Source organism: Carcharhinus amblyrhynchos, chromosome 4 (genome assembly GCF_965287045.1).
Source record: "Carcharhinus amblyrhynchos chromosome 4, sCarAmb.v2.hapA, whole genome shotgun sequence".
Lineage (NCBI taxonomy): Eukaryota > Metazoa > Chordata > Chondrichthyes > Carcharhiniformes > Carcharhinidae > Carcharhinus > Carcharhinus amblyrhynchos.
In genome coordinates this window covers 18627759-18648340 of record NC_137327.1, presented here as the reverse complement: position 1 = coordinate 18648340, position 20582 = coordinate 18627759, and the positions used below count along the sequence as shown (strand labels likewise).

General features: G+C 42.5%; 1 protein-coding gene across 2 annotated transcripts in view; it reads left to right on the top strand.

Moving 5' to 3' along the window:
* cmip (c-Maf inducing protein) overlaps positions 1-20582 on the top strand; it is a 227149-nt gene that overhangs the window by 158969 nt on the left and 47598 nt on the right. For both annotated transcript variants that reach the window (XM_080186763.1, XM_080186762.1), the window contains exons 7-10: positions 163-243; positions 16632-16735; positions 17012-17116; positions 18310-18717. In XM_080186763.1, the coding sequence (XP_080042889.1) occupies positions 163-243; positions 16632-16735; positions 17012-17116; positions 18310-18717 (698 nt within the window). The remainder of the gene's footprint in view (positions 1-162; positions 244-16631; positions 16736-17011; positions 17117-18309; positions 18718-20582) is intronic.

The following is a 20582-nucleotide window of genomic DNA, read 5'->3' as shown; positions in this document are numbered from 1 at the left end:
ATCTGGTTTGTCCCTCATATCAGGACTTTGCTTGGACTTAATTGGCTTTTTTAATTAGGAATAGGTACCAAAAGGTACAAACAAAAAGCCTTCATTTTTGCTGCTGATTCTATGGTCATAAGCTCCGTGTTGTAGACGTTTCAATGATGTTTCATTTTGCAGCACTGCAGAGAGCGGCCGCGATCGATGGTTGTCATAGAAGTGTTCACACCTGTGGTTCAAAGAATCCTCAAACATAATATGGTACGTTTGTGTTTAATCTGTATCAGGCACATCCAGAGATTTCCCAAGCTGAAACTATCTCCCTTAACTGCAAAATGTTAGGATCTTTCTCTAATATGAGCTGTTAACACAATAGATGCTTTTCAGTCCATCATGTGCTCTGGTAGCAACGGGAAGAGAATATATCTTATTCGTACTTCTGATTTAACACAGAACAAAGCACTCAGACTTGGCAGAAAGGAATTACCTAGGGCTTGTGGCTGGAGGATAGTGGCCTCTGGTTGCAGCAGAAGTATTTATGTTTCAATGGGATTCATAGAACATAGAACACTACAGCACAAACAGGTCCTTTGGCCCTCAAGTTGCGCCGATCATATCCCTACCTACCAGGCCTATCTATAACTCTCAATCCCATTTGTTAACTTCCAAGAGTGCAGGCGACTTGCCCACTATTTCTAGCCCACTGTGTTATACAGGACTTGAAGTCCCCAGCAAAAGCAGCCTGGTTCTCAATACAGAATGCTCCCTGAATTCAGGCTTGTTTGACAGTATTGCATGATGAATTTTTTCGTTCAGGAGATGTGGCATCACTGGCTGTGCCAGCATTTATTGCCAATCCCTTATTGCCCTTGAACTGAGTGGCTTCTAGTCCAGTTCATAGTGCATTTATGAGTCAACCATTGCAGAATTAGCATCTCCTTATGCAAAGCAGAGTGTGTGTGTGTGTGTGTGTGTGTTTGTGTGTATGTATATATATATTTTAAGTGTGTATAGATATATATTTTATATCTACGTGTGTGTGTGTATATACATATTATAAGTGTGTATAGGTATATATTTTATATCTATAACCTATTTTGTAACCTATATCATATATTGTATATCTATATATTGAAAATATGTGTGCATATTTGTATATATTATGTGTGCATGTAGTAATCTTGTAAAGTACATGCAATTCTTATCCAAAAATCTTACTTCAAAGTGTAAGAAGGTTTGATCCTGATTTTTTGTTAACATATGTCCTTGTCAATTGCAGTGTTAATATTTGCCACTCAATATTGCTGTCAGCAGTGAGGTTTTTATATTGTTATTAATTCCCAGGATATGAGCATCACTGCCAAGGACAGCAATTATTTCACCATCCCTAGTTGCTCTTGAGAAGTTGATGGTGAACTGTGTCTCGAACCATGACAGACCTTTGTAACAATTTGGCCGAACCACATAGCTTGCTTCTTGATTTGATTTGATTGTGTCACATGTATTGGAATACAGTGAAAAGTATTATTTCTTGCACACTATATAGATGAAACGTGCCATTCATAGGGTACATAGGGAAGAAGGAAAGGAGAGGGCGCAGAATGTAGTGTTACAGTCATAACTAGGGTGTAGAGAAAGATCAGCTTAGTATAGTAGGTCCATTCAAAAGTCTGATGGCAGCAGGGAAGAAGCTATTCTTGAGTTGATTGGTACATGACGTCAGACTTCGATACCTTTTTCCTGATGGAAGAAGGTAGAAGAGAGTGCGTGGGGTCCTTGATTGTGCTGGTTGTTTTTCTGAGGCAGTGGAAAGTGTAGACGGAGTCAATGGATGGAAGGTTGGTTTGTATGATGTAGTAGGCTACATTTGCAACTCTTTGTAGTTTCTTGCGGTCTTAGTCAGAGCAATAGCCGTACCAAGCTATGATACATCCAGAAATGGTGCTTCCTATGATGCATCTGCAAAAATTGCTGAGAGTTATCGCAGAAATGCCTAATTTTCTTAACCTCTTGAGAAAATAGAGGCATTGGTGGGCTTTCTTAGCTATAATGTCAGCATGGAGGGTCACGGGGTGATCTGGACACCTGGAAACTTGAAGCTCTCAACCATTTCCACTTTATCACCATTGAGGTAGACAGGGGTATGCCCTCCACTACGCTTTTTCCTGAAGTTGATGACTACCTCCTTCATTTAGTTGACATTGAGGGAGAGATTATTGTCATTGCACCATTTCACCAGATTCTCTGTCTCTTTCCTGTACTCTGAATCATCGTTGTTTGAGATCCAACCCACTACGGTGATGTCATCAGCAAAATTGAAAATCGAATTGGGGGAAGTTGGTCACACAGTGATAGGTGTAGAAGGAGTACAGCAAAGGGCTGAGGACACAGCATTGCAGGGCACCGGTGTTGAGGATAATGGCGGAGGAGGTGTTGTTGCCTATCCCTACTGATTGCGGTCTGCTTGTTTTGTATCCCATTTTAGAGAGGCATCTGAGGCTGTAATCTTCTCCACTTTAAATATTTTTGAGTACAGGATCAGTTCCAGTTCCTGACTCGGCATGTGTCAGTGGTGTCCACCATATTGAAATCTTACGGGAGGCAGCCAGTTTAACAGGCTGTCCCTGCATTCACCATCCAACTGGGACTGAAGGGACAGGAGGACCATGAGGTGGCATGTGAGGATGGCTGGCATATTGAGTTCTGGGAGCACGAGAGGTTGGTGAGGAAAAAAGAGCTGCTATGATTCTATTAACCCACAGAGTGCTCATTGGCAGCAGGCTCTTTGAGATTCTGCTGTGTGCACTTGAATGCAGGTATCTTATTTATGATATTAATCACAGGTCTAATGTAACATGGTTTTTCGCCTGTGCCCTTGCCTCCTTTGAGTTGTTCAGCCGTGGACACAATGGGGGTCCCTGTCGACTCTGGAGAAATAAGAATGCCAAGTTAAAATTCAACTTACTCACCTACTCAGCCACTTAATTGGGTTAGGTGGCATCAGCGCTCCAATGGCAGCTGCCAGTAAAAATGCCTGGGAGCCAGCCCAGTGCAATTTTCCCTGCAGTCTGGCCTCCAATCCTGTCTCCAAGGGACTAAGGAAATTCTAGCCAAAGAGTTGAGCATATTGATATGTCGTTGGAATCATTTACGGGTCAGATTGGATAGAGGTGACCTTCCCTGAACAACCTTGATGAGCTGTTTGGAATTTTATACCAATTCAGCAGTTTAGTGCTCACTTAAGGCAGGTTCGTGCCACTCGGCACATCGGTGGAGCGAGTTCATGTAGCCTCTCACCAAGCTAGGAAAAACTTAAAAGTGACGAGGGCAATTTACTTGTGTACTTTAAACATTGCTGGAGTCAAACTGCTGCGCGTTCCTACAAGGAATCTATTCGTAGCAATCGTTTTGCTTAGTTTATGTGTGCCCATAGTTTACTTTGCGTAGTTCAAGGCATTCTTTTCATTTTCATTTAAAAGCTGTGGCTGAACTGGGACACCGTGTGACACTTGAAAGGTTGGACATACCTCCTCAATAAGCCAAAATTAGATACACTGAGTCATACGTAAGTGCAATGATCTGGGACACTCCCAAAGGAGACGAACAGAGAGCTAGTTTCCTGTGCAGCACTCAAAAATTGCAACAAAATGTAAACTTAATAAATAGAAAAGCACTATGTACATAACAATGATCGTAACTGAGAACATTAGGAAAATTAGAAAACAATGGCCGAGCCTTTGCCCTTTCTTTGTTATTTATTAGTCACAAATAGGCTTACATTAACGCTGCAGTGAAGTTACTGTGAAAATCCCCTAGTTGCCACACTCTGGCACGTGTTCAGGTGCACTGAGAGAGAATTTGGCATGGCCAGTCCACCTAACTAGCACGTTTTTCGGACTGTGGGATGAAACCAGAACACCCGGAGAAAGCCCACCCAAACGTGGGGAGAAAACTCGATGCAGATAGTGACCCAAGTTGGGAATCAAACCCAGGTCCCTGGTGCTGTGAGATAGCAGTGCTAACCACTGTGCCACCGTGCTGCCCTGCCAAAGAAACAAATTCTGTTCTCGGGGCCTTGTGACCATACGCAAGGTAACATCTTTAGTGAAAGGGAATCATGCAAATGCGGCCAGTAAATGATTAACCTAGGCTGAAAGGATCAATGTGTTGTAATTGCCTACCTCCTTTCCAGCTAACCAAATCAAAGTGATAACCACATTGATCCATATTTAGCGATGCATTGAATGAGTGGTTTGAGATGGGACGTCTGGGCAGCTGCATGGGAGGAAGCAGTGACTTCTGGGGCCCAAAGCTTCCTAACATCAGGCCGAGCTCTGTTGTAGACGAATAGATGGAGATTGATTGCCATGGTTGGTCAACAACTCCATTATCATTGTATCAGAAGAGCAGAAGGTGGACTAAATGGACTTTGAACTTTGTTTTGTCCAGCAGCAGCTGCTGATATGTTCAAACAGAACTACAATATATCCTGCCCAACAATCACTAAAACCAGCACAGTCACAGAATGGGATTTATGTGGCTTTTGTTAAAAACAATTTAATTGTTATACGTGTTTACTATTTGATTATAGCATAAACTATAACGAAATGGGTACTCAAATCTTGTTCCTCATTATTTAATGAGGCTGACAACACTGGCGAAGAAATCAGTTTGATTTGTGGAATATACGTAGGTGGACAAGGCAGATTAAAGTCATGCTAAAGGGGCCAAGGATTACATTTCCCAATTTTTTTTTTCTCTGTTGTTATTGGCAGTATAGCAGTGAAGTTGGTTCATAGTTTGGCGGCGACCAGAGTAAAATGTACCCTGATGGAATTGCAGTTTCATTTTCCTTGGCATTGAGAAGAAGGAATATTTATTGAAATGGAAGAGTTTCATTTGCTCTTTCCTGCATAATTGAATCTAGCTTGACCGCAGCGTATTAACTCATAGGATTAGAGAATCTTGATGTTAACTGTGGGTCAGACAGCTGAAAGTGGAACTACTATTGTAGTTGGTGTGTTATATTGATACAGTTTTGCATTTCCTTGCCGAAGTTGCATTGGTTTTTTTTTACCTTTATTCATGGGACATGGGCATCACTGGTTGACCCGCATTTATTGCCCATCCCTAGTTGCCCTAGAGCAATTGGGAGTCAACCACCTTGCTGTGGCTCTAGGTCACATGTATCATAGAATCCTACAGTGCAGAAGGAGGCCATTCGGCCCATCGAGTCTGCACTGACCACAATCCCAACCAGGCCCTATTCCCATAACCCCATACATTTACTCTAGCTAGTTTCACTAACACTAAGGGGCAACTTAGCATGGCCAATCCGCCTAATCCGCACATCTTTGGACTGTGGGAGGAAACCAGAGCACCTGGAGGAACCCACGCAGACACAGCAAGAATGTGCAAACTCCACACAGACAGTGATCCAAGCTGAGAATTGAACCCGGGTCCCTGGCGCTGTGAAGTAGGAGTACCATTGTGCCACCGTAGGCCAGACCAGGTAGGGATGGCAGATTTCCTTCCCTAAAAGACATCAGTGAACCCGATGAGTTTTTCTGACAATCGACAATGGTTTCATGGTCATCAATGGTTTCTTAATTCTAATTAATAATACCACTATGCAATTGCCTCCCCTGTAAACTAAAGCAACACTGTTTCAAGTGACCATGTAAAATCAGGGTCATGTGTAACTTAATTCTTGGAACAAATAACTCTAGAAAGGAAGCCATGAATAATTTAGACCCATGTTGGCAGTCTCAAGGGAAGGTGTCTAGAGAATGAGTACTTGTCAGAGAATGGACTTACGGTCTAATGGCTGGGCAATGCAGTGGATTCTTCATTACTTATCGAGCCAACCTGTGCTGGATCTAAAATCATTGATGGTAAAACCTGTTACAAACAAGGGAACCATTTCATTTCCAGTCTGGAACAGTCCAAAAAGGTGTGTAAAAAATGGAAAACTATTAATGTTCATTTGGGAGGTTTCATTACCTTTCAATTGGGATAAATGCAGTACAGAAACTAGAGTCACTCGTATAGGTTTCCTAACATGACTGGGGAATGGTTAATGAGAAAGTGGATCTAATGAAAAGGCAGATGTCACTGTCGTGCCATTTTGTCTCCATTCCGCCTAACTGATACACTACTCCGGAATGTCAAATAATGAATTTTCCATAGTAAGCCCCACAGACTGGTAGCAAAATTGGCAGTGGAGGTTTGGCAGCTGTAAAACTTGCCATATAAAATAATTGATTCATGTTTGTTGCAATTTGCATCCAATTCCCGAATCACATGCTTACGTTTATAATGTATCTTGAAGATGAGTGTAGCAGCATTAATTCTGCCACATTATCTGCCTCTGCCCCTGACATTTTGGAATTTGGCGACACTCCCAATGCTGTTGATTTCCAGTAATGTTTCCGATATTTATGGGAATGATAATATCTGCTGAGCCTCTTTTCTCAGTGGATTTATAAGATAAACTCTCATCTTTGTTTAATAAAAGTAAATTAAACAAATATCTCAGCCTGTCAGAGGACTAAAGCTGATGTCAGCGGAAATGTGAGTTCTTTTGAATAGGTTTGCATGATTGGGTAAAAAAAATGTATTTATACAATCATTGAATCCCTGCAGTACAGAAGGAGGCTATTTGGCTCATTGCGTCTGCACCGACCACAATCCCACCCAGGTCCTATTCTATCCAGGTCATATTTATCCTGCCAATCTCCCTGACACTAACGTCAATTTAGCATGGCCAATCAACCTAACCCGCACATCTTTGGACTGTGGGAGGAAACCGGAGCACCCAGAGGAAACCCACACAGACCCAGGGAGAACGTGCAAACTCCACACATACAGTAACCCAAGGTCGGAATTGAACCTGGTCCCTGGCATGTGAGGCAGCAATGCCAACACTGTGCCACCATGCCGCCCCACAGTGGGACATGGACGTTGCTGGCTGGCAAACGTTTATTGCCCGTCCCTAGTTGCCTGATGGTAGTTGAGAGTCAACCACATTGCATCTGGAGTGATATGTAGGCCAGACCAGGTAAGAACGACAGATTTCACCATCTGCCGTGGTGGGATTCGAACCCGCTTGCCCAGAACATTGGCTGAGTTAGTTATATTTAAATCTATTAAAATGGACATAAATCATTACGGGCGTGAATCTGATTACATCGCCACTAGTGGTGGTAGAAACCATGATCCCGCCAGTGAGATTCGCAATTTCTGGGTTTTGTAGGATCTTGAACCACCACCACCACCAACTCCAAACTTGCAAACAGACTGTGTGAGCTCAAGATCCTGCCCAATATATCTGTGTGCACATACCATTGACCCACGTTCTAATGTTTTCTGAGGTGAAGGCACAAAGGTGCAGAGATATGTTGTACCCACAATGGGTGCAACATATCTCCGCACCCTTGTGTTCGTAGGGGTGGCATGGTGCCACAGTGGCTAGCACTGCTGCCTCACAGTGCCAGGGACCTGGGTTCAATTCCAGCCCCAGGTCACTGTCTGTGTAAGGTTTGCACATTCTCCCCATGTCTGCGTGGGTTTCCTCTGAATGCTGTAGTTTCCTCCCACAATCCAAAGGTGTGGGGATTTGGTTGATTGACCAACCAGTTTAGCAGGTGGGATTAGTAGGGTCAGTATGTGGGGTTGCGGGAATAGGGCCTGGGTGGGATTGTGGTTGGTGCAGACTCAATAGGCTGAATGGTCTCCTTCTGCATTGCAGGGATTCTATGAATAAAAGATTTTTTTAAACCCATTCATGCAAAGTTCAAAAGTACTCACACTTCCACACTCACAATGTGCTTGCCTTTGCATTGTTTGGAACACATTTCAAATTTTCAGTGAAATAAATTTGACTGAACACAAATTTTCAATCGTGTGTGAACCAGTGCAATCAGGCAGCCAATAGGACACTATCATTTTCACTTTCCTTTCAATTTGAATGTAACTCCTTGATATATTTAAGAGTGGCAGCCTGGTGACTTTCTTCTTAGTACAGATGAAAATTTGGTGATCACCATTATACATTTACACTCTGTACAAAGAGAGAATTCACTTGACAAGCTGTTGTTTAATGTATGACCATTACACTGCCATTCAATAAGATCCTGGCTGGTCTTTGATCTCAGCTCCATGTTCCTCCTTGGTTCCTATATCGCTTGACTCCAAGAGTCTATCGATCTCAGCTTTGAATATACTCAACAAATATGCTCAATGTTTAGTAAGACATTAGAATTCACACAAGAATCCACACAAGTCAACACTAGCTCTTCTGAGGCGGATAGCATATACACGCGAAATAGATTTGAATCAGGTGAACGCTGCGGTTTGGCTTGGGACACAAACTCCTCTTTATTTATGTTTCTGGGTGGGGGTTAGGAGGACAGAAGAATTCAGAGGCATCATGCCAGCTTGCTTAAGACCATTCCTTTTTCTTCAGGATCAGCTATTGAGTAACAGGAGTTTTTTTAAATAACACAAATAGGAAATTGCAGACTGCTCCAAAAATGATTAGATTGGTTAATCAGTCACCACAGTCAAAGAGTGCGATCCCTTAAGCAGTGTAGCCAACAATGAATAGCATTTATTTTTGCGGTACTTTAATCTTTGTCACTATATTTTTCCCCTCTGCAAATCTCCAGTTCTGTGTACTCTTGTTCCTGATTAAGTTTAGAAAATAATCCAGTCCTTTGATCTTGACAATGTCTCTGAAAGTAGTGTGGGTTTGTTTTTTATGATTCATTTTCTCTTCCTGTCTTTAAAGAGAAGATATTTCCTTTCTGCTTGTCCTAACAAGCATTAATTTGACTTGTGGAATAATCAGAGGGTGGAATCTTCCTGGTCCTTTGGAGGTAGAGCAACACAGGGCAAAAAAACCCATCAGGGCAAGCCCACGAGGCTGTTCTGCCTCTGGACAAGTTTCCCAAGGGTGGGCAGGCATGACGATTTGTAGCCCACTTCACGGCGGTGTAACCAACCACTCCAATTAAGCCCCAATCTAGGGCCATTGTCCCAATGCCAATGGAACGTCCCTGATGATGGATGGAGGCCCCCTCTTGAGTCCGGAGCCTGACAACTACTTTCAATTTATTTATTAGTCACAAGAAAGGCCTACATTAACGTTGCAATGAAGTCACGGCGAAATTCCCCGAGTCACCACACTCCAGCACCTATTTGGGCCAATCCACCTAACCAGCACGTCTTTCAGACTGCGGGAGGACGCCGGAGCACCTGGAGGAAATGCGTGCAGATAAACGTGCAAACAGTGATCTAAGTCGGGAATCAAACCCAGGTCCCTGGTGCTGTAAGGCAGCAGTGCTAACCACTGTGCCACCGTACCACAAAAACCGTACTGTACTTGGTGGTGGCTTCCGGACTGCATGTTGGAAGGCTGCCAGACCCTCCTGACAGACCACCAATGGCGGAGCCAAAAGGCCAAAGTAGTTGCAGCCGCAGCCACAATCATTGGCCCTTCATTTTTTTCAACATGTTCATCAGCCATCCAAGATTAGCTGTTCAGTGCTGCTCACACTATGCCTCCCACATCACGGCCGTTGGCCTTCACTGGATGGCAGATGCAGGAGCGGTCTTTTGATTGGCTGCTTCCAGTAAGATGGCAAGGCGTGTGGATGGCAGACGCCAGCAGGATTGGGATGCAAAACTGATCCTGACCCTCTACTATTTGTTGTGTGAGAAGATTCCGCCCACATTTATGAACCTACATCCTAAAGAGGATGCAGCCTGATAGAACTCTAAATGCATCGTCGTACAACTGAACCTCCCTGAAACAATTAATGCTTTAACCACGTATGTGTGTTGTAATGGAGACTTGATACTTTGGTTAAAAGTGATCAGAGCTTTGTTACCCGTTGCTTCTTCTCTCTCTGTTTCACGTACTAGGCCTATGTCATTCCTGGTGCATATATTAATACAGCAGCGCTCCAGTGAACCAATAGGGATAATTACAAATACATAACCGTATGGGACTTGTTTTCCTGCAGCTAGTTCTAATTCTTCTGATATTCATCCAATACAGCCTTCAAACACGTGGGACTAGACTTACATGACTAAATTTATGAATGGATATGACCAATATCTTAATGGCATCAGATATCAGGACATCACAGAATATCATATACTATGTGCTGGCCATAATTTCATTACAACTGATGACTTCTCAATGTTTCACAATTTGTGTACCCAAGTGATCAAAATCTATGTTGCCATATTTTCATGGAGTCAACATTGCATGGGTTTGTGGATTTCAAAGTCAAGTCAGTCACAGTGGCAGTGGTTAGCACTGCTGTCTCACAGCACCAGGGACTCGGGTTCAATTCTGGCCTCGGGTCACTGTCCGTGTGGAGTTTACACATTTTCCCCGTGTCTGCGTGGGTTTCATCCGGGTGCTCTGGTTTCCTCCCACAGTCCAAAGATGTGCAAGTTTGGTTGTTTGGCCATGTTAAATTGCCACTTAGTGTCAGGGGGATTAGCAGGGTAAATATGTGGGGTTACGGGAATAGGGCCTGGGTGCATTTGTGGTCAGTGCAGATTTGATGGGCCGAACACCCTCCTTCTGCACTGTAGGATTCTATGATCTATGATTCAATTGTATTGATGGATGCGGAGAAGGTATGAAGTCACGTATCATTATAATTTGATCATGTTTGTGGTCATGGAGTAAGAACATCAGTGTGGGAAATGACACGTTTGATTCTCTCACTTCCACTTGATGAAAGTGCACTGTAATGAGCAGCCTATATAGGAAGGTTAACTTAACACAAGCATAGGAACAGCCTTTTCTTTCACAACGTCTTGTTAAGTTGACAAAATCTAAACAGATGGATTGACTGCAAAGTCTGGCTCCAGTAGGCAATTCCATCACATTTTACAAAGAACAGCCTTGCATGTTTAGGCACTTTGCTGTCACTGAGATAAGGTACTGCATCCGGTAAATGTGAGCAATGAAGCCACATTTGCAACTTGCTTACCTTGAGTTTACAGACCACCTGCAAATGTTTGACTCTGACCTAACACTGGCCACTTTGAGTTTAGGCACGCACGAATCTAAACCCTAATATTATAGAGATGATCTGGCATTAATTTGGGGGTTTGCCTTGAAAGATATCAGCATTTTGGAATTTATCATCCCACCCTACAAAGAATGATGTCTTTTAGGAGTCTGGAGTGTCTTGGATGCACCCTGGACTAAAAGAAAAAGGTTTCCTAATGAATGATATGTTTTTTTACACCAGGCAAACTGAGAGCGTGCTGGCACTTTCTGGCTTTTAAGAGCATCTGCGTTTAAATAGTATGGACACTGAAGCTTTGTCTTGATAACTGCATCCTCCGCTTCTTCCCTTTAGTATCAGGGTCCTAATTAAATAAACCTATGTGAAGAAAGAGCAGGTTGGATCTTACACTCCCTTGCTGGCCGATTGAAAGGCAGGATGGCATTTTAAATCCAGCGGGCTTACATCATGCCGTTGACCCCACTGCAATTTTACCAGTGGAGGAGGGCTTCAGGTATCCCACTTAAGGACCTCACCCAGCCACCACCGACTGGCAGCAGCGGGAGAGGCCCATGCCAAGCTGCCAGCCCAGCAAGTTTCCCTGCAGGTATTGGTGTTTGACAGGGAGGGTGGGTGAAATTTTGTAGCAGGCCTCTTGGGTCCATTGGAGGGCCCCTCTAAGATTTTACCTTCCCCCGAGAACTTGAAAGTTTGCATTTACATAGCAGTACCTTTCAGGTTATTGTTGTGAAAGGAAACACAGCAGACAATGTAACCGTACCACAGCAAGGTGGTATTGATCGAAAATAAAAATAGGCCAAGACAGCAGGAAAGCTCTATTGCTTTTCTTTGAACAACAGTATGGGATCTTTAGTGTGCACTTGAGAGGACAGAGCTTTTGCTGATAGTCTCATACAGAAAGACAGCCCTTCAACACTGCAATGTTGGTATGTTGCAAAGCCTTGACTTCATTAGCCAGAGTGGACTTGATTTCATTTTCTTGGGCAGCACAGTGGTTAGCACTGCTGCCTCACAGCACCAGGGACCAGGGTTCAATTCCTGGCTTTGATCCCTGTCTGTGTGGAGTTTGCACATTCTCACTCTGTCTGCATGGCTTTCCTCCAAGTGCCCCTGTTCCCTCCCCCCACCACAGTCCAAAGATGTGCAGGTTCAGTTGATTGGCTGTGCTAAATTGGCCCTTAGAGAGACCAGCTAGGGTAAACACAGGGGTTATGGGGATAGGGCCTGAGTGGAATTGTGATTGGTGCAGACTTGATGGCGCAATTGGCCTCCTTCTGTCCTGTATGATTCTATGATTGTTAGCCATTAGAAAATTTAGATGGCTACTAATTTCCTGATGGACCTCTGACAGCCTTTTTGACACAAATGTGGAAAGAATTGACAGTGCTGTAAGAACCAGGTTTGGGAAGGAGTTTGTAACCTTCAGTTCAACCAAACGTCAATCCTGTTGCTATCATTTGGTATTCTGGATAATTGAACTCTCTGTCAACAGGAGATAGAAATCAGGCTCTTTTGAGACAGAAGATTATAGCTGTTAGGAAAAGCTCATAGCTGGCAGAGATCCCATTGACTGAAAGGTTTAAATTAGAAATATGGGTATTTCGCCAAAGTTCAAAGCTCCAAAGCCTCACTACAACAGATGATTTGAGCAGTTCTTTTTTGCAATAAGTCTAAATCAGCCATAGTGTGAACCCATGGCAATTGCAGGTATGATTGAGATAATTTATCTGTGAGGTGTTGATTCCAGTTTCAAAAGAGCTTCAGGGTTTGCATCATTTAATTCAAGCCTATTGGAGCTTAGGTTTCACAATCAAAGCCAACTTTTATTTGGCAGTGATGTTCAAGAGAGACAGAAGTGACTAGTGTTTAATTTGTGAATCTAGGCTACAAGCATAAATGTAATGTGCAAACAAAATGCCATCAAAATGAGGTGTCAGTTATTAGAACACATTTCTTTTATTCCTATTGTGAGCACTGATTTAGTATGGAGCTAGCATTGTCCTAATCTATTAATTTGGAATAGATAAACAGACTAAGATGACACAATGATGTGAACACTTGTTTAAGGTCAGACAGGATAAATCCTTTGATCTAAATCCTAATGATCTACACAAGTCTCCAGCTTCCTCCTGCATTGAAAGCAAAGCCTGGCATTGGCTGTACTTTCACCCTTCTGACCTTTATTTGAGTGGCAGATCCTAGGAGGTACAAATCTCTAAAGCAGGATTGGATGAATTCTTATCTAATTTACCCCCATTTTTCAATGGCTGACATTGTCAGCTCATCATGCCAGTCGACCGGCATGGTAAGCCAGTAAGATTGCGAGAAAGCCGAAAAACCAGGTTCACGCCCGGTTTATCACCACTCACGAGTTTACCAGGTACGAGGCTGATTTTAATATTTAAATTCTAATTTTAATATTAATCAGTCAGCCAAGGCCGCGATCACCAAGGCTGTCTTGCCTTAACGGCCTCGCCGGTGGAGGTCCTCACTGACGAAGATCATGTTTAGTGATTCTGTCCACTCCCCTAATGGGGTGAATCACACTTTGCCTTGTTTTTTTTCTCTAAGTGGCATAGGATTGGAAATTTTCTCTCGCCAAAAAAAATGGGCACGATTCTGTTCCATTTTCACGCTCGTGGAATTTTTTTGTGAGATCGCCCCGCCCATGTGTTTAACCATGTTGAAACTTGCTCATTAACAGACAATGACTGCTTTTGTGTTCACTGAAGATGGAATTTTAATTTAAGCCTTTCAGTCACTCACACCTGCAATAGACAGTCCCTGAGTGTTAGGCGTAATGGTAATCCGTTTTGTTTTAATGCCTTGCGGGTTCCTTTGACATGGCAGTAAGATGCTTGCTAGTTCAGCTTTAGAGTTACTCCCAAGTATCTCAGTCATGTTACAAATATATGCTTTCAGTTGTGTTGGAAGTCATGTAAGAACGTCACTTCTTGTTTTGTCTGTAATTATATTCTATGAGTGACAGTACCTATCTATAGTCACGAAGTTCAAAGGTAATGTGACTTCCTGCTTAGCAACAACAGATTGTATTTCAAAATTTAAAATTGCCAAATGGTTTCACCCCACTGTGTTCGCGCCAAAATGTTCAGCTTTGGAAAATGAGGCAAAGAATAGCTTACTTCAACAAGAAGCTGAAAGGTTGTAGACTTTTTTTGTCTCAATCTCGTCTATGAGTTTTCTATGATTTTAACACAAGAATTACCTTGAATCATTTCAAGATACTTAATGTAGGATTTGTTGATTCAGAGACCAACGAGCTGTCCAAAGATGTGCAGGTTAGGTAGATTATTCATGCTAAATTGCCCCATGGTGCCCAAAGGCATGCAGGGGTGCAGGGTGAGTGGATTGGTTGTGCTAAATTGCCCCTTGGTGCCCAAAGAAGTGTAAGTTAGGTGAATTAGCCATGATAAATGCATGAAGTCACAGAAATAGGGCAGAGGAGAGGGCTTGGGTAAGATGCTCTTGGCACAGACCCGATGAGCTGAATGGCCTTCTTATGGATTGTGGAGATTTTATGGTTTAAATAAAAGACAATAAAAGCACGATCTTCCAAGTTCACATCCTGCTGATGCTGCAAGCGAGGATGGAGAACTTGACACCCGGCCAAATCTCCGTTCACTGCAGCGGGACCAGAAAATCCCACTGGCAAGAATGGTTGTAAGATTCTGCCCTAAATCTATTCCTTTGAAGAAATTGTTCTGATACTTAATAGTTAACTTGGGCAATCCTCTGTTTGGCACATTGGTTTGATTAATAGCCACCAGTGACTGCAATCTGTAAGAACTTCAGAACCATTAGAGATATAATCATTAAATATTAACAAACTAAGGAGGGTTTTGGCTTAATTTTACTGCAAATATTTTTATAATGAATGCAACTGATTTCCCATGAGTTATGTGGTACATTGTTTTATGCTAATTGAAACTCATGCTGGCTAATACTTTATGAATTCCACTGGGACAGGCGTTTTGTTTAAAGGATTTGACAACGGTAAATTTTGAATGGCGTTTTGCCTACATTGTCAGGGAAAACCTGAATAACTTTTCAAATGAAGTTAATGTCCTTTCTGCTTTTTTTTCATGAAAATCAGCCTGTGTGTGGGCTCTTAGCTCAGTCATATTCTGTAACATGGTGGGTTGTTCGAGAAACGTGTTTTTTTTATTTTCTTGACAGTTTGATATCAATCCTTTCTTTAGACTGAATTGGAGGCAGTTGTGTGTTGTCCTTGAAGTTTAAGTCTGTACAGTGGTCTATTTAATTGTGGAAATGTCGCAAGCAAGTTCAAATCTGTTCTCATTCAATGTGAAATATGTGCTCACTGGGGTCAATGAATGGAAATAAAGAGCCAAAACCCTGGCAGAATTTCCTCCTTCCCCTCCAAGTGGCATTGAACCCAGTTACGATATTCTCATTTCTGACTTAATTGAGATATCTATATAAATTGGATCAGGGAATTGAAACACCATTGTTTCCTGCAACGCTAGAATCATAGAAACCCTACAGTGGAGAAAGAGGCCACTTGGCCCATCGAGTCTGCACCGACCACAATCCCACCCAGGGTCTACCCCCATATCCCTACATATTTACCCGCTAATCCCTCTAACCTATGCAATTCAGGACACTAAAGGGCAATTTTAGTATGGCCAATCAACCTAACCTGCACATCTTTGGACTGTGGGAAGAAGCCAGAGCACCCGGAGGAAACCCACGCAGACACGAGGAGAATGTGCAAACTCCACATAGACAGTGACCCAAGCCGGGAATTGAACCCAGGTCCCTGGCGTTGTGAAGCAGCAGTGCTAACCATTGTGCTGCTGTGCTATTGCTATTGTCAGTATGAAATTGGGGAAGAAAAAGGTTTTTTTTAACTGACAGAACGATTGTCATTGATGCCGCTTATCTCCAAAACACATTTTTCAGTAAGACTGTAAAAGAAAAAAATTTGAAAAATATATAGGTTACAATATGACCTGATGTGAACCTTTATCTGCTTTGTATTCGGATTCTAATTGGTGGTTTGAAGATGAGATCAGGTCAATAAAACCAAATTTTAAAAGAACTGTCAATTTCCTTTTTGTGTCTTAAATGTACAAGTCTGATAATTCGAGAAGAGACGTGATATTAAATCAATTAAGAAAGTAAAATATTGCGATGCTGAAAATCTGAGAGAGAAGCAGAAAATGCAAAAAAACCGTCAACCTGAAACTTAAACTCTGGCTGGAACTTTCCTTGCTACCAGTGAGCCGTTGAAATCTCCATTCGCACTGGCGGAACTGGAAGATTCCGCCAGCATGGAAGATCAGGAAAACTCCAGCCTCTGTTTCTATCCCTACTGACGCGGCCAAGTGTTTCTTCCAGAACTTTCTGTTATTCTTTATCGACCGTTTATGTTTTACCGATTTGGCGCCCTGAGCTTTGTAAGCATTTTTGCAAGTGTTCTGACGTGGGGGCTGCAGTGTAACCCTGCCAAAACGGTCCGGTAGTGATAGGACTCTGCTTGGAAAATATGATTCAGTGACATGTGGAACACTAATGAATCAAAACAATGTTGTATTGTCCTTTCCTCAGGATTTTGGCAAGTGTCCTCGCCTGAGACTTTTCACACAGGAGTACATTCTTGCTTTGAATGAACTGAACGCTGGAATGGAGGTGGTGAAGAAATTCATTCACAGGTATCCCATATTCTCCCTGGCTAACTGCTGAAGTACATTATTGCTCATATATTTAGAAAAATAGTGAAGTTTTATGCAATATAATTCAGTCTGGGTTTAAAAAAAACTGTTCAAATTAATTGAATATCCAGTTGCATTAATTATTCATTCATATCTCTTTGAAACTTTAAATTGAACGATTCTAGCAAAATATAACTGCACATTTTGATTACATTTTTTAATTTCTAGTGTATAAATTGCTTTTAGCTAATTTTGGTTTCACAATTTGTGTTACAGTATGCATGGCCCTACTGGCCAGTGTCCCCATCCAAGGGTCCTACCAAACCTTGTAGCTGTCTGCTTAGCTGCCATTTATTCTTGTTATGAAGAGTTTATTAACAGGTTGGTACAAAAGTCTGAAGTTTATTTAAGTTTAATACAAAATGGGATTGGTTGAATAATGAGGCCCATCCTGGGTGTGTCCCGTCTAACGCCGAGCGTCGGTCGGGATAGGCTCCGACTCCCTATGACGGTGAATTGGAGTAAGCGGTAGAGTGAAGTGAAGAAGAAGTGAATAATGAGGTAGTATATCATTAGACTCATTCATTTCTGGTCTTTGCCCTTCTTCCATGTAGTAATATGCTCGACATGAATTTGCCTTAAATTTGAATGACATTTTCATGATAAAATAATTCCATAGCCTGACTTGCCGAAACAAGAAACTGTTTGCCAGATGTCTTCTAATGATAAAAGCAAAATAATGAGGATGCTGGAATCTGAAACAAAAGCTGAAAATCTCAGCAGACCTGTCAGCATCTGTGGGGAGAGAATAGAGCCAACATTTTGAGCGTAGATATCCTTAGTCAGAGGGTCATCCGGACTCGAAACATTGGCTCTATTCTCTCCCCACAGATGCTGTCAGACCTGCTGAGATTTTCCAGCATTTTCTGTTATTGTCTTTTGATGATTGCTGTGCTGCTTTAAAGTAGAGCATATGCCCTTCAATCCTCAAAGCTCCAGAACAGGATGTGCATTTGCATCAGATATTGAAAATCCAAAGCTGGTGTGTGCTGGTCATGTTGACTGATTCCACAGAAGAACATAATTCTCTCTGGGAGGAATCTGCAACCCAGTGGTTCTATCAGCCAGAGAACTGGTGCAAGATCCAGGCAGCCTTGTAGTGAACAGTATATGAAAAGCGGTGAAAGCTAGGACACCTGTATCAACAATGCACAAGTCCTGGTTACAAATACATACTTAGACTTGAGATTCCTAAACAAACGGTTTGAACTCGCTCCTTGTTCTGTAAATACTGTCCAACAGTACAGGTACTGTAAGTGTACTAGTTATTAAACAAAGTAGAACAGATCAGAGAGGACTGATTAATCCATCACTAATTATAACAAACACAGAAAAGAGGACTAAATTTGGATTGGAGACATGATCTTGCCATGCTTTATATATATATATATATAAAAAAAACTGCTCGGATATTTCTGGCTCGGGTTATTTGTTCAGCATTTTGTGTTGAAGGTAGAAGTAAATAGCTAATTAGATATTTAACAGTCCATACAATTATCTATGTTCTGCTGCAGTCGTGACAATTCCCCCAGCCTGAAAGAAATACGTAATGGCTGTCAGCAGCAGTGTGATCGGAAGCCGAACCTGCCACTCCGACTGCTGCACAGCAGTCCCGACCTCGTGTCGCAGGAGGTCACGACCGACGCGAGGATGAAATCCATCATCGTGAACTCAACCGAGATCCACGTGGAATTGGAAAGGAGCAACATGGTGAATCAGAAACTGAAAGGGAGCACCAGCAGCAGTAGTAACAACAGCAGCAGCAGCAGCAGCAGCAACAACAGCAGTAGCAGCAACAGTGACAGTGAGCCCAGCCTGATTGACTGTTTGCTGGTGAGCCCTACCTGTAGCACCATGGTCATTGAACTGAGCTCACAGGCTGAGCGGGTGCTCGGCTGCTATGTGGAAATCCTCAAAATGCTGTAAGTAGGTTCGTTCATGTCTGGAATATCCGTGGTTGCATGTTCTGATTTATAGCTAACCAGCAATTAGCTGAGAGAATTTGAGGTGCTTAAGAGGGGAGATGCTCCTTTTGCAAAGCATGATAAAAATGGAATGAAAACTCAGTTGTGCAGCCCTCGGTTTTCTTCTTCCTTTAAGAGGGCACATAAACATAAGTCGAGGCACACGCCTCTGTTTTGGCAATAGAGTAAAGGCCGGCTTTTCGAATTCCCTGTTCATGTATTCATTTTGAATTTGATTTGATTTATTATTGACACATGTATTAACATGCAGTGAAAAGTGTTGTTTCTTGCGCACTATACAAGTTCACTCCGGTGAACCTGTAGGTGGACAGCATGGTGGACAAAGGCTTTCGTGCGAGTATTCACTTACCTGCAGTAAAGCCTTTGTCCACCACATAGCCCATTGTGAGCAATTGTTCACTCATTCACAACTTCTTTCCCCTCTGAAGTTGCAGCTACGACAGAGCAGAGACCTGGACATGGTTTAACAGGGTGATGCCTCTGGAAGCAGATTCCTTCCATTTGTCCTGGTTGTGGACATTCAACTATTTTTTTTAAGCACTTTTCTAATGTGCTGATTAGGTGCATTGACCGTGCCAAATTTTCCCTTAATGTACCCGAATAGGCACTAGAGTGTGGCAACTAGGGGATTTTCACAGTAACTTCATTACTGTGTTAATGTAAGCCGATTTGTGACACTAATAAACAAACTTCAAAGCTTAAAAGTGGTGCCTGGAATGGTTGTAGCTGAAGAGCAGCCCAAAGGGAGGGATCACATAGTGGCATGGTGGTTAGCACTGCTGCTGCATAGCACCAGGGACCTGGGTTCGATTCCCGGAGTGTGCACATCCTTCCCCGAGAGCGCTCGGATTTCCTCCAGTGCTCTGGTTGCCTCCCACACTCCAAAGATGTGCGGGTTAGGTGAATTAGCCATGTCAATTTGCCCCTGAGTGTTCCAGGATGTGTAGTTTAGGGGAATTAGCCATGGGAAATGTATGGGTTAGAGAGATAAGGTGGAGGGGAAGAGCCTGGATAAATTACTGTGTCAGAAAGTCGGTGTAAACTCAATGAGCTGAGTGGCCTCTTCTGTACTGCAGGGATTCTATGATTCTATTCTATAGAATTATGATTAACCTGGAAGTATCCAAATCACTCGTTTCAGAGCTGCAGTGAATTCTCTGTTCCATTTTGAAATGTTCACCAATTTTGTCTGCCAATTTTGAGGTGATTCCTTTTCTTCTTAAATGAGGATTGTCTCTTTTTTTCAAATTTTCAATACGTCTTGTATTGCTCACAGGCTCCCCCTCTCTGTCACGTACTGGTACTGTACCACAATTTGTCATACAGTAAAGCAATGCTTCACCCACATTGCTGGAACCTATCTAACTGACTCCAGCTGAAAATTATTTATTGTTCACAATTTCGTCATTTGTGAGGTTTCGTGGAAATGTAACTTCCGTGAATGCCGTGACTTTACTGTATAATGAGATGGAAGAAGTGTTGTTTCAAGAATCCGTTTGCTTTGCTAATTACTGTCAATATATCCTGCCACCTTCACTCGTCCCCAAGTTCTAGCCCTCCAGGACATCCCCTGTGACCCTCGAACTTGGGTCAACTGTGCCCTGGACAAAGGCACTCAAAAGCTTGAATTATTGTGCATCAAATCTTGTTTATTGTACTGTGCCAAATTACCATAAAATTACTCTAGGCACCAAACTTCGTTATACGCAAAGTATTTAGCTTCTGACTTCTTTCATTATACACAAAGTAATCAACATTTGAGCTACTCCATTGTATACACAAGTATTCGAGTGGTTTCAAAA